At 39.5% G+C, this 13,908-nt stretch overlaps 1 protein-coding gene across 3 annotated transcripts; it reads left to right on the forward strand.

Annotated features, from left to right (window-relative positions):
* The first annotated feature begins 1,332 nt into the window (after positions 1-1,332).
* Positions 1,333-12,991, forward strand: ccnt2a (cyclin T2a). Of its 3 annotated transcripts, XM_023291837.3 has the most exons (10): positions 1,340-1,528; positions 3,147-3,228; positions 3,336-3,464; positions 3,758-3,818; positions 4,406-4,468; positions 5,176-5,221; positions 8,058-8,221; positions 8,678-8,748; positions 10,559-11,879; positions 12,051-12,991. In XM_023291837.3, exons 1-10 carry the CDS (start codon positions 1,371-1,373, stop codon positions 12,119-12,121), a joined length of 2,166 nt encoding a protein of 721 aa, XP_023147605.2. In that variant the 5' UTR covers positions 1,340-1,370; the 3' UTR covers positions 12,122-12,991. The 3 variants fall into 3 exon arrangements, 2 of the variants coding, with proteins under 2 accessions (XP_023147604.2, XP_023147605.2); XM_023291836.3 differs by having other exon boundaries at positions 1,339-1,528; positions 10,559-12,991; XR_002747372.3 differs by lacking the exons at positions 8,678-8,748; positions 10,559-11,879; positions 12,051-12,991 and having other exon boundaries at positions 1,333-1,528; positions 5,176-5,616; positions 8,058-8,198.
* Positions 12,992-13,908: the final 917 nt, after the last annotated feature.

Here is a 13,908-nt window from a genome sequence, read left to right on the forward strand (position 1 = left end):
TCTTGATAATGTGACATTTTTGATTTTTAAAGTTTATCTTCCGTCATGGGATGTAACCCCAAAAACACACCTGCGTGTAAAAAAATTACATATTTTAAAGCTTGTTTTGCATAAACCTGATCCCTCCTCTTAGGGCTTACTTGTACCATTGTACTGATGTTATCTTTAGAGTATGGACCTATGAAGTCCCCACTCTTCCTACAATCCCTCCTCTACCACTCACTGCAGCTTAAACACACCAGTTCAGCTGTAGCACATCTCTGTTCAAACACTGTAAAACTACACTGTTATACAATGGCAAGCTCTAATATTGGGAAAAATCAGCCATCCATGCTTAAGCTGGAAACTGATTCTAAAGAAGAATAGTGATAAAAAATCGTCCCACCTTTCAAGTTGACAGGATTGGTTCTGAAGTACGAATCAATGTTTGTGAGGCTGCCATCGGTACACTGCAGTTTCTAGGTGAAAGTGCTCAGCCATGGTTTCAATTCTTATTTTACTCATGACATGTCTTCCAGCACATGGACATGTTAACAAGGTATAAAACTTGATTTTCACTTGACGAGCTCTTTAACAATAAAGAGACTTTAGCTGCTTAAAAAGTGACACCATATCATCGACCTAATCAAGGGAGTTTGTCAGAAAATCTTTTCTGGCAAACACTACAATAATCTCTCATCTTCTTTGTCCACTGAAAACACTTCAAATCAGTCTCAGAACAGTGCAAGACAGATTCAACTGCCATTGCTGTACTGTGAAATTAAAATGCCTTAACTGAAAGTTAATCCATGGAAAACAGGAATCTTCAGGGAACATTCTCTCTCTCTCTCTCTCTCTCTCTCTCTATATATATATATATATATATATATATGTATATTTATTTATATATATATATATATATATATATATATATATATATATATATATATATATATATATATATATATATATATATATATATATATATATATATATATATATATATATATATATATATATATATATATATATATATGAATGATCCCTGAAAGTTTTTACAAGGTTCAGACTTCCTTGGTTGTGTTTACAACCGATATTGCAAAATTCTTCAAAAACGAAGATTTAAAGAACATTGTTTCCCTGCAGGTTATTTTTGGCTGAGTAATAAGCAAATAATTTGTCTGGATTTTGATGTAGTTACACATCGCTGGCTTGTGACATGTATCCTACATTGTTATTTCTACAAATGTTAGTAAACGTTTTCTAAATGGCAAATAAATAAATAAAAGTCGGTATCAGACAACACCGTCCCCTATTGTGAAATCGTGTTTTCCTGTGCGACACTGACGTCAGCTCCGGTCTCTCGATGCCTCAGTGAACGTTACAAAGTAATGGCGGCGTGCCGGGGATCTTCGTCGAAATGGTTTTTCACCCGGGAGCAACTCGAAAGCACGCCGTCCCGCCGAAGTGGAGTAGAACCAGACCGGGAGCTCTCCTACCGACAACAAGCGGCGAATCTGATCCAAGACATGGGCCAGAGGCTCAACGTGTATCCTTTGTAAACAAACTTATCCTCGACCAGACTGTAGGTAGACATGGCGGTAGCTCACGGTTTTTGCGGGCCCGTTAGCTAAATTTGAAGTGACTGCCGAGGTTTAGGAGTGAATCACGGGAATTTTCACTTTGTGTGCGTTATTTTCGTGATATTTGAATGCTATTAAGTCATATCAACCTTAGTCTGGTGTCTCAATGTTATAGTTTTACGTTTGGCTATGTGGTAGTGTGCATGCTAGCTAGCTTACTAGCTGAGGTTTAGCGTCTAAAAGGCCATTAGGCGAGTGTGAAGCTGTCGATAGACCCTTGTCCACTGAAATACAATTGCAACAATTCTGATAGATTAACAATGCTTTGTTAGATTACGTAGGCTAAAGTATGCAATTTCTTGTAATGTTGGCCTACCACCAGACTGAATGTGATTTATATGAAGCTAGCGTAAGTCACGTATCATGCTATACAAGCTCGGCTATTAACCTTCATGTTCTCCGTCTTAACTCATTTCAAACGGTTGTCCAGCGATACAGCTGCATGGTGAAGCGTGTCTTGGCTTGATATAAACGCATAAAACTTAAATCCCTTTCAAATTTAGACTGCTTTACGTTAATCTGACGGAAACTCATCGTATCGCCTTCCCTGTCTGAATTACCGCCCTGGTCACAGTCACGTTAACGGGTTGGCACACACAAGCAACGGTATTTCGAGTCGTGTTAAGGGATGTAGGGAAGGCTATTTCCACAGTTGTTTGCCAAAATCTCTGAAGCTCTACAATTTCGAATCCATTACACACCAAACTGTCTATAAAAATAGAACTTTACTGGAGTTTTTTTTTTTTTTTTTTTTTAGAAACTGTTAAGATTAATCATACTCACCAGTTATACATTAATACTGGATTTTTTTTTTTTTTTGCTGAATTGATTAAATACCTGCAGCAACATCCATACAAGTGTCTCCACAGCAAGGGAGATGTGCACATTTGTGCACGTGGAATAGCAGCACCAGTAAACTGATTAACTCTTTAAAATTATAAACAGTCCCTGACATTAAGACAGGATCTATCCAAGCGACGCTCTAATGGCAAGACATATATTACCTCACTTTAGACAAGTGATGTGCTGTTTATAAGCTGCAGGTGAATAAATTTTTAGATGCTACCATCCTCAGTCCTGAGCTCCATCACAGCTGTTGCCATATTTTTTTCTGTACATAAAGTAGTCATTACATTATTGTCACACATGGACAGAATTATCAGTGATTAGGGAGATTTTACATATACCAGACTGTTAGTTATTTGGATAACTTGATAAGCTTACTGTTAGTTCAGATTAATAGTGTTTGTTTATTATTGCACTGTTATGGACATTAATTGATGTAGTGTCCAGTCTCACTTGATGAGCGTACCGTGGCTTTCCTGTCAGTGTCTGGGGTATGTGTGAATTTAGCTGTGAGAAACGTTAATGGAAAAGTGACCCAGTTGTTGTCTGTCACTGATGAAGCCATCTGTGTTGCACATCCCATGTCAGAAAAGGGTTGACGTTCCTTACTCTGCACTTTGCAGCACAATGTAAAGTGATGTTGAGCAAACTCAAACTTTTCCTGAACCCACAAACCAGCTCTCAATTAACAATAAATACGGCAATTGTTTACATGCATAGATTTTATATGCACCACTCTTTCACCAAATTCCACAGGAATGTAAGTATTCCAAAATATAATTGTCATTGATCTGCAACCTATTATCACGTCAGATAAACTTTAGGTAGTTTGAGTATTTATGTACATATTTTTCTGTTTTTATACAGATAATATCTCCAACCACCCTATTCTTGGCTGCAAAAGTGGAAGAACAACCTCGGAAACTCGAACATGTGATCAAAGTTGCACATGCTTGTCTATACCCGCAAGAATCGCCTCTAGACACAAAAAGTAATGTAAGTTTGGGTAACTCTTTATATTGTATGGCTCTCAAACCTGTTGTCTCAGCGGTCCTGGTTTCGCTATGTATAAATGGCTGGCACATTCCCTTGCCCTGCACATTCGGCCTTATTTTTCCTCCTCTGGCCTGCAATTGGTGTGTACCACACAACTACACCTAACAAGGCTTGCATAAGTATTGAAATGAGCCTCTCTATTTGGCATTTTGGCCATTTGAAATCAGTTGTTAGGGGGATAGATTAATAGACTCATTACAATTGTGTTGTAATGACTGTCTATCAAACTTTAGGCATACCTCCAGCAAGCTCAAGAGCTGGTGATGCTTGAATCCATAGTTCTGCAGACCCTAGGTAAGTAGTGGTGACTGGAGTGGATGACTTGAGAGCGCTTTGTTTATCATATTCATTATCTTTGGTTAATCGTAAGTAAGGGAGTAGTGCTATTGATCACTGTTGAATTAAATTTTTTTTTTTTATCACAGCTTGACTGATATGTTTTAGCATCTACGCTATGGCTATCTTGTCACTTGTATATTTTCAATTTCAATTCATGTAAAGGTGACATGTCATTCTCCAAATGCTGACAATTATCATGAAATGGGGTACTAATAAAACCGTTGCAAGTTCTACCTCTAACTTCACAATTGCAGCATTTTATTTTATGACGAGAACAGTTTAGGCTCACTTACTGATTACATCTGATATTAAGAAATCTGTCATCCAGAGTGAAAGTGTTGAGTCAGTTGCACTTGATGTGTAATACACTTTGAAAAATCGACCATAAATTGCCACTATTCACATTTATGATATAGATATGCCCAAGAGTCTGAATTGGTGGCTTGAAATGGACTTCTACATTTATCTGTTCGATCATAAAATGACATGTCACCTCACAACTGTGTCTGTGTTGAACTCACCTGTCATGTATTTTGTTCCAGGCTTTGAAATTACTATTGATCACCCACACACTGATGTGGTGAAATGTTCCCAGCTAGTGCGAGGTAGAGGCTTCCTTCTTTGCTCTTTGTGCCCTCTGCTCTTGTTTGTCCCACCTCAGATATGGGTGGGGAGGGGGGTGAAAACCTTGCTGATTTAATGGTTACCTGACCACATACCTTGCTCGTTTGATGACCTTTTGAGCTTTTCGTATGACTTTACTTAAATGACAACATTTACCTACACTTATTGGGCCAAGTCCAAGACTCCTTTCTTTTTCTTGGTTGAGAATTTACCATTTCTCATTTGTGTCCAAAACCTACCTCTCTAAATATTTTTTGGGGGGCTGACATGGTCAAGTCAGTGGTTCTGGTTGGCATATTTATAATGTCCTGTGAGGTCACACAACACGGAGATTGTTGCACTTTAACTGTAGCTTGAGATTTTTTTTGCTTTTTTTTTTATAGTGCAGTGAACTTTGTTTTGTTGTTAAACAAAGCCTTCAACAACTTCTCTTTTTTTCAGTTTATTTGGAATTATTTATTGCAAGTCTGAATGACTGTAAAATGGCATAGCAACTTGCTGAAAGTTTCCAAAATGTTGCATCAGCTTGCGTCCAGTCTTGGTCTTGGCTTAATCAGTGCATTGGAAATCAGCTTAAAAATGGTGAATGTTGTGTTCCTGTCCTCATGATAGTAAAGTGATATTGTTTGATGAAATTCTAATAACTTTTCCCTCCCCCTGTCTTTCTCTTTTTTGCTCTCTTTTACAGCAAGCAAGGATCTGGCACAGACTTCCTATTTCATGGCTACCAACAGGTTGTTATCCTGCCCCTCCTTTGTTGCACTTTGACTGCACACCATAGCTTCCTGTAATGCAGGGTACCCTTTCAGTGTCCAACGGGCCCTACTTGCACTGGTGGTTGTTGGGACGCTTGCCTCCTCCCCTCAGCTCCCCTGCCTCCTTCAGAGGTAGCGGGACATGGTGGCTTGTAGCGTTACCGGCCCCAGTCGCAGTGCGGTGTATTGTACAAGGGACCACGTGTTGGCACAGATGGGTTGAATGCAAAATGTGAAGTGTAGTGGTGCGCTTGAAACCCACATGTTTGTTCGGTTGCGAAAAAGTGCATAATTCTAAAAGAAAGACACTTTGGTAGCCTGAATAGCAGCTAAAGATTTCACAGATGTAAACATTTCTCGTAGAGGTTCTTCCGGTAAGTACCGCAGATTAATTTTTAAAATTTTCTTTTTCATATTCATTTGTTTACATTCATTCTCTCTTCAAATATTTTTCAGCTTTTGTAACAATTGCTTGTCTTTAAATGCATATCTTTTTCCTAGCTCTCCAACACTCTTTCATACATTTAATTCATATAAGCTCAATGTAAAGTTGTGACCCATTAAGGACCTTCAGAATATCAAAGTTTGACCATTAGCCTGGGTTGGTCCACTTTAACCATGCTGTGCTAAGCCAAGTCGGGATCAGTGATGATATGCATTTCCACTGCAGCCTTGCAAGGATGGTTTGATACCGTAAAGTTGGTAGTCTGTACTAATACTAATGAAATTCTTGGATCTCCATAGCAGGTTGATACAAGAGCAAACAAAAAATCGAACAAATCAAATGAATGCATTTCAACAGCAACTCTTCATTTGGGAAAACTTGTCAAAAACTGCCAGCTAGTGATAGTGTCTTAAACAAAGCCCTGATTTTAAAAAAAAAATGCTCTTTGGTGAAAATTAGTTAATGTAGTGCATTTATTGGGCTAGTAAGGCTTCATAGGTGTTTCAAGTAAACAACTTTACGTTGCTGATTGGTGCAATGGAAAATCACTTGTTCCGTTCACAGCATGGCTTAGCATGGCTGACTCCTCCTGTGGAAAAACCCAAAATGTCACCTTCATATCTAAGCCATTTAGCATCTTGTGTGCTGAGCAAAAGTGTATTTAGTGCTCATGATTTTTTCCTAATTAAGGAAGCAAGATGTCCCTCTTAACAAGTTCTTTATTAAAAGAAAAAAACAAAACAAAAAAAAAACTGGGTCCTTAAAGGGTCTGTTTAAAGTAGGTGTTAGTGGAAGCAATTGGTAATATTGTAAATTTTTTTAAGAACTTTAAATTATTCTACAATGTCTGGATGCTTACTGTGAATGATGCTAAATGCTTTGGCACTTAGAAAGAGTGAAAGGTGTGACCTGTGACTTCAATACCTATACAAATATATATTTTAACTTGGTCACAGACCCACAATTGTAACTTTTTTAATTTAATTCAAGTATGAATCCATTTAAGATGATTTTGAAATGTCAACCAATTCAGCCATGACTGAGCCTTTTGTATTAAACCATCATTATCAGACCACTAGATTCCAGACATTGTACTTGTCTTGTTGTACAAGGTTACCATCTGGCCCTTATCAAAATGTGTTTTATCATGCGATGATGCTAAGTTATGACCATTTGTTTTTAGACAGTTGTATGCTAAGATGCTGGTGCTAGTCAAGTGCTATTGAATTTAACTATATTATGAAGAAGGTTTTCCTTGAGAATTTTTTTCTTCTGTGCATTGATGTTGGAAGAGCATATTCATGATTTAAGAGTCTGAGATGATCACAGAAAGCTGATTTTCAGTCTAAAAAAGCAACCATGGTGCTTATGTACAAGCAGCACATATTATGTGTAGTTCACAAAAGATGAACTTTTGTTCACATTCGTAACTAAGAACTACATCATTTGGTGGTAATTTTGAAATGTTATAGTGGAAGTTTGTAACTTTACCATCATTACTTGGCGGATAGTAGTCAGTTTCCAATTTTTATTTGTTGTTTTTGAGATAAGAATATGTTTTCCTGTTCATGTGTGAACTACTTTATATATTTGAACTCTTTCCGCAGCTACAGAACAGTGTTACCCGGTACATATTCAATTAGGATTTACCCTAGAGTCATTTAGCCATGCACTTGTACTTAATTTACACTTCTGCAGTATTCCCCCTAATACTGGCTGCACCACTACTATGTTGTATACCTTGATTTGGAAATCTGTAGGTTTATCCATTTGAATGCAGTCCAGAGGAAAGGGGCCCGTGCAGATAGGGTTGTAGGAGCAGCCCCTTGTCAGATAACTGTGCAGTGATGTAATTGTCACATGGGTGGCCTCATGGTCAGTATGTTTCACAGTGGACAGACTACACTTAGTTATTACACGTGGTCCCCTGCCTCACTTCCCTCACTTTTGTTTTGTGCCCCAGCAGTCAAATTTTCTGATTGTTAAATTGTCACATGGCACTAATACTGCCTAAGTGCAAGCACACCAAGGATCATGTCCTTATTACACATACATCATAAAGGTATTAGAGAAATCACCCATGTTTGGCTGTAAAGTGAATTGTTTGAAATAAATGTTGGTGCATTATTAAATCAGGTCTACTCTGTCAACACATTTAAGTAGCTTATCTTTGAACAATTATGCTAAATTCTTGCAACTTATTCTATCAGTAAATTAAAACTGTCTGCTCCTTCTTGTGTTTTTTCTCTTTTCTCCACATGTGGGATCGATCTTGACTGCACCTGGCCTGAATCAACTCACTCACATACATACATATACCCTCACATATAATACTCTTTATATACCCTCACTCACTCACTCACGATACAGTCTGCACCTCACTACCTTCTGCCTCCAGTACAAGCCCACAGTGATTGCCTGTGTATGCATCCATCTGGCGTGTAAATGGTCCAACTGGGAGATCCCAGTTTCTACTGATGGGAAACACTGGTGGGAATACGTAGACAGCTCCGTCACTCTTGAGTTGCTTGATGGTGAGATGGCAGTTATGTGTTTTCTTTGAACGTGCTGTAATGTATTTGTAGCCATGATACATTGGAAAGCTGTTGGATATGTAATTTTCAAAGTAGTACCCCACTGTACAATGGATAATATTAAAACCTGATCTTCCATTTATGTAAAAAGAAAATATTCCAGTCACAATTCAAACTACAATTCATTTTTCTACTAATTGAAAGTGAAATGCCATTTTCATTTTAAAAAGAACAACTGTTAGGTGGACTAATATTCAAATACAATAAGCTCTCTCAGTCCGTTGCATTTACATCAACATGTCTCCTTTATCTTTTTAATTTATTGCTCTATAGTTATGTTTAGCATTTTTACCAAGGGTAGCTTCATAAAATACTTTTCAAATGTGTGAATGATATTAGTTGCACCGTGTACCTTAAGCGGCTGAATGGTCTAACAGTTATATCTTGTATTTTCAGAGCTGACGCATGAGTTTCTGCAAATTCTGGAGAAGACGCCCAGCCGGTTAAAGAGGATACGCAACTGGAGGGTAGGAAACTTTCTGTTATGTTTGTCATGCATTGAAAGGACATGACTGATTGATAATTTCACTTTTATTTGTTCAGGATGTACAAAATAGATGCGGTCTTTTAACAAGAAAGTGTTTGAATACCTGTACAACGGGGGTCATAAATGTACACCCTAGTCCCTAATAAAGGTTGGTTTTAGGTGTCTTAGCACACAGGCTCCCTATTGGCTCTCCCTCCCCACCAAAGAATTCTTTAGGTTACCGTCTGCAGCTTTAATGTCTACAAAAGAACTGTCAATGGAGCACTGGTGCTAAATCGAGTTAAAGTACAGTGAGCCAGCTGTTTGAGTGACAGGAAGTGGATCAGTGTCAGCAAAGCAGCCCCAACCACCTTCCTTATAGCCTGGCAGCTGGGCACTCATTTTGTGAGATTCATATATATATACCGTATGTGGCCAAGCTGTGGGAGCTCCAGACAAGAGTGCTCCCAGGGTTGTGTTTGCCATGAGAGCAGGCGTTGTGAACTCATTTTCAAAAACTTTGAGACACCTGGTTAAATGTGATTTAAAAATGAAATGCAGTGATACACAAACATTTAAATTATACATCAAATTGATAATAGTACAGTAAGACATCATATCAAATGTTGAAACTGAGATTTTTTTTGTTTATTGGAAAAATTTGATGCCAGCAATGTATTTTCAGAAAAATTGAAACTGGGACATGTTTACCACTTTTTTTTTTTTTTTTTTTTTTTTTTTTTTAATGTCTTCTTTAACACTGTGTTTGAGAGTTGAAAACAGTGACTGCTATAGTTTTGAAAGCTAAATCTTTTCTCACTTATATAGGAATATGGCTGCTTAACACTTTAGGACCTTCTTTGCTCTATTTTTTTGATAATGCACACATTTTTTCAGTGGTTGACAAGCCTAGACCCGCAGGCGGACCATTGTAGTATCTTGACTCTTACTTGCGGCCATGCTTTTGTGGTGCAAAATTGCTGAAATCAGCAAGACATTTTCCAAAAAAGTTGGTATTTGGATGTTGGCATTTGTTATTCCACAATGTTTATATATCAAGTATTGATGGTACCCTCACAAATATTTTAGTTACCCATGTCATATGCATCTTCATACCATAACATCTGGAGATTTGAGCTGTGCACTGATTCATCAGACCTCAGGACTTTTTTATTATCATTTTGCCTCACTCTGTCTTAAATGGGCTCAGGCCCAGAGAAGGCAGAGGGAATTGTAACCCTGAATCGTGGGATGTTCTTTTCTCTACATTGTAGTGTTGATAAATGCATTTGTGAGTGCAACAATGAACTGTGTTTACAGTAACAGTGTAACAGTGGTTTTTAGAAGTGTTCCAGAGTCCATGCAGTGATTTCTGTTAAAGAATCATGTCTGTTTTCAATACATTGGTGCCAGTGTGTCAGTCCCTTGTGTACCGAGGTTTTTCCAGATTTTCTGAATCTTTTCATGTTATGGACCATAGATGATTTAACCCCTTATTTGTTGCAAATTGGGGTTGATACAGTTATTCTTAAATTGTTAAACTAATTGTTGTTTGTATAATTTTTAATTAAATGTAGTTGTCAGTCTGTTATTATTTGCATCTTACAGTGTCCTAACTTTTTGTGCAAAGGGAGCTTGAAAAGGGGGTTGTAAAAATTCTGTAAAATACTTCTTACAGAATTATGTGCTGCAAAGGAAAACCTGCCATTTCAGTTGTTTTACTCACTGCCCTTATTCAACATCAGAAAAAGGTTAGTTACCTGAACCTATACTCTACACTGCCTCACTTTACCAATCTTTCTTACCTATAGGCAACACAGGCTGCCAAAAAGCCCAAGAGTGAAAATGCCCAGTTGACGGACACCTCCTTTGCTGGGCCTTCAATGCTCCAGGACCAGGGCGATGGCACACTTCCTGGAGTTCCTTCTTCCAACCCAAGTTTTTCCAAAGCAAGCGCCACCTTCCCTGTGCCCATGCCTGGCCAGTCCAGAGGAGGACCTCTGTCACTGGACGCCATGACTGCCACATACAATCCAGGGAGCCATAGTGAATGGCCCCAGAGCAACCAGAGCCAAGCAGAGTACTCTTCCACCTGTATAAAACAGGAACCCCTAAGCATCCCTCTCCAGGAGCCGACACTGTCCTTGCAAACCTCCACTTCCTCTTTGCTTCAGCAACCGCCTATGTACAGGACTGAGAAAACAGTAGATTTCAACCCCATCAAACAAGAACAAAAAGCAACTGGTGGGAGTGGTGTGGGCAAACAGTCTGCTTTCCCTCCACCAGCTCAACCTCCTCCACCACAACCTTCTCCAGCTCAGAAGCTGTCTCTAGACAAATACAGAGAGAAACATGCTGCAGAGCTGGCTGGCTCTGGACAGAAACGTAGGCAGGAGCAGCATGAAAGAGTAATGGACTTTGAAGTGAGGGGGGATATGTTGTCCTCCTCCTCTACCTATGCACCATCCACCACGGGCCAAGCAGAACATAGAAAACATTTGCAGCCGCACCAAACATCCCATGGTGGCGGTGGCAGCACCACTGCCTCCCCATTGAAAATTAAAGTTCCTTCCTCAACTTCAGGGCAAGATAGACGCCATCACAGTGACAAACGGGACAAAGGCTCAATTAAACTCCGTCTGGCTGTTCCTGGGTCTAGCGGCAGTTCACAGCTGGATAAAAGTGGACAACCAAGTAAAGACGAACTGAAGATGAAGATAAAAGTTTCATCATCTGAGCGCCACAACTCATCAGATGAACTCATAGCCACCAACAACAACAACAACAGTAAAAGTAAACATTCCAGCCCAGTGGTGAGCAAAGAGAAGCAGCATCGTGGAGCAGAGCACAACCCCCATCGCCACTACCACAAGCACAGTAACCCCCACCTGCACAGTGGCAATGGACGAGGAGGCGCCGAGGGCCCAGGTGGTGGGGTAGGCCTGCCACGGGGGCCTCCAGGATTGGTCGGCATGGAAGGGACGACACTTGCTCCTCCGGGATCCACGTCTTTGTCTTCTTCACGCAAGAGGGTACACCCTGAGGCCAGCCACAACCACCACCCTTCATCCTCATCCTCCACTTCTTGCTCCAAAGTGAGCAAAATCTCCAAGAGTGGCAGTGGTACTGCAGGTACTTCATCTTTTTCTTCCCCCCTTTTTCCTCCTTGCTCCTCTCCTGTACTGCAGTGTGTCTCATCTGGCTTGCAGCTCTATGGCTAACCTCCCTCCTTCCCTCCCACCCTCCTTCTCCTCCTCCTTCTCCTCATTCTTGTTTTTCCTCCCCTCCTCCTGTCACACCCAGGTGGGCTGCGGACCTCTCAGCAGTACCCTCCTAGTGAATCGCCACATGAAGTGGGAGAGCAGAGACACTGAGTCCACCAATTCTGCAGCCATGGCCAGCACATGGAAATAGCAACAAACTACCCACAGCTCAGACTATGCTCACCTCCTTGTTAAGTGCCCTAGGAAAATAACTCTTTATGTGATGATAAACCCTTTATTGAAAGGCAAAAAAAAAGTATTGTCGGACTTCTCGATTTCTGAGAGACAAATAAGGTGAAAAAAATTATGCTTCCTGACTGTCACATCTCTGGGCTGTGATGCTCAGTCCTGTGTTTCTGTTAGTGTGTCAAATTGCTGCTTGGTTATCCTTCCTCCTCAAATAGGTCTCGGAATGTGCGAAGGTGGGTGTGTGTTTGTGAAAGGGAAGGGTTGAGTGTGAGTTTCCATCAGGAGAAAAAGTCCCTTTCCTACATGTCAGATCTCCATATGGGAAAACACAAGTATTACAAGTAACATGAAAAGCATGGACGGTGCACTTACTTCATTTTCTTCCTTTTTTTTTTTTTTTTTAAATGAGTAATTTAATTGAATCACATTTCTGCGGTTGTATGGAAGAAGCTAGTGGACAGCTAGAGATGAAATCAGTTTATGTTTGCTGGCATTCCATTTAGTACTGTTGGATGCAGATATTTTTTTAGGTGTAAAGTTTCATCTCTTCCATTACTTTCTTGTCTTGGTTTCTTTTTATACTTAAGTACTGTGCATATGATTTGCATGTTTCAATCATCAAAGGGATTTAAAAGGAGAGTGCTTACTTGCTGTTTACAGAAAATGGAGATAAATGTACATACATTTTTGTATGTTTAAAGAAAAAGCTATACCATGACTACTCAGGTTTGGAGCTGCTTGTAAGTATAACAAGATAACTATAATACCTATAAAAGAGTTTTATTTTGTTGATCAGTGGTTTGGACATCATCTTGTGAATGATTGCAGCATTCCAGTGGTGTGTGCTTCTTACAGCCTTGCTATAGACAGTGATGTACTATAGGTTTCCATCACAGGAAATATCCGTTGATTCCCTCAGCAACTGGCACATCCAACACCTACTTATCACATCAGAGAGATGCAATTTGTACCAAAAATTAATTTTTGGACCTCTAAGTAGACTTTAAGCTGGATGCCAAAGGTTGTGCCTCAAAAAAACAAACAAAAAAAGCTGATACGGACAGTACTAGTGTGCTATTAAAGTTTACATAACCCTTATTACTTTGAAGTGCATCAGACATTTCATGACATGAAGCTGTAGCCCCTCTGATGTCAGCCCATAAAGGGGACACATTTCTTCAATCAACCATGAACAGGTTACTGTTCATGCAACGTAAATACCTGTTGGCTTATTTCAGTGTTAGAGCAGTGACTTATTGGCTGTATGCAAGATGACTTCCCTGATATATAGGAAACCTCAAGTATCTGCAATGTAGACATGCTTGATAGGTTTTTGTGTCTCTGACTTCCTCATCCAATTGGTTGAATTTCCATCTACAGCCTGTCCAGACACAGTGTTACATTAGTTTCATACAGCAAACTCTCTGTTTAAAATGTTGACATTACCCTGTCCCCTCTGTTCCTGATTAGGGTACTCATTTGTTCTAAAGTGTGAAAAATACATAAAATGGTTGAGGCTGGATTACTTGTACCCTAGTTATAGATATACAGTTGGGCACAGAACCATGGCAGTTCTAGACAAATGAGCATCAGCCACTCCCACCCCCTTTTCATTTCAAAATTACGAATAAACTTCGAAGTTGCCACTACACTGATACACTACAAGTTCTGGTTGTTTGTCATTTTATTACACACACTGTAATGTTGAT

Source organism: Amphiprion ocellaris, chromosome 11 (assembly GCF_022539595.1).
Source record: "Amphiprion ocellaris isolate individual 3 ecotype Okinawa chromosome 11, ASM2253959v1, whole genome shotgun sequence".
In the NCBI taxonomy this organism is placed as follows: Eukaryota; Metazoa; Chordata; class Actinopteri; family Pomacentridae; genus Amphiprion; species Amphiprion ocellaris.

What these genes read in the sequence shown, in the direction of transcription:
- ccnt2a (XM_023291836.3), top strand. Translation starts at nt 1,371, where the DNA reads ATGGCGGCGTGCCGGGGATCTTCGTCGAAATGGTTTTTCACCCGGGAG. An exon ending in ATGTTCCCAGCTAGTGCGAG is followed by an intron (nt 4,469 to 5,175) that starts GTAGAGGCTTCC and finishes TCTCTTTTACAG; the next exon opens with CAAGCAAGGATCTGGCACAG. An exon ending in CACTCTTGAGTTGCTTGATG is followed by an intron (nt 8,222 to 8,677) that starts GTGAGATGGCAG and finishes TTGTATTTTCAG; the next exon opens with AGCTGACGCATGAGTTTCTG.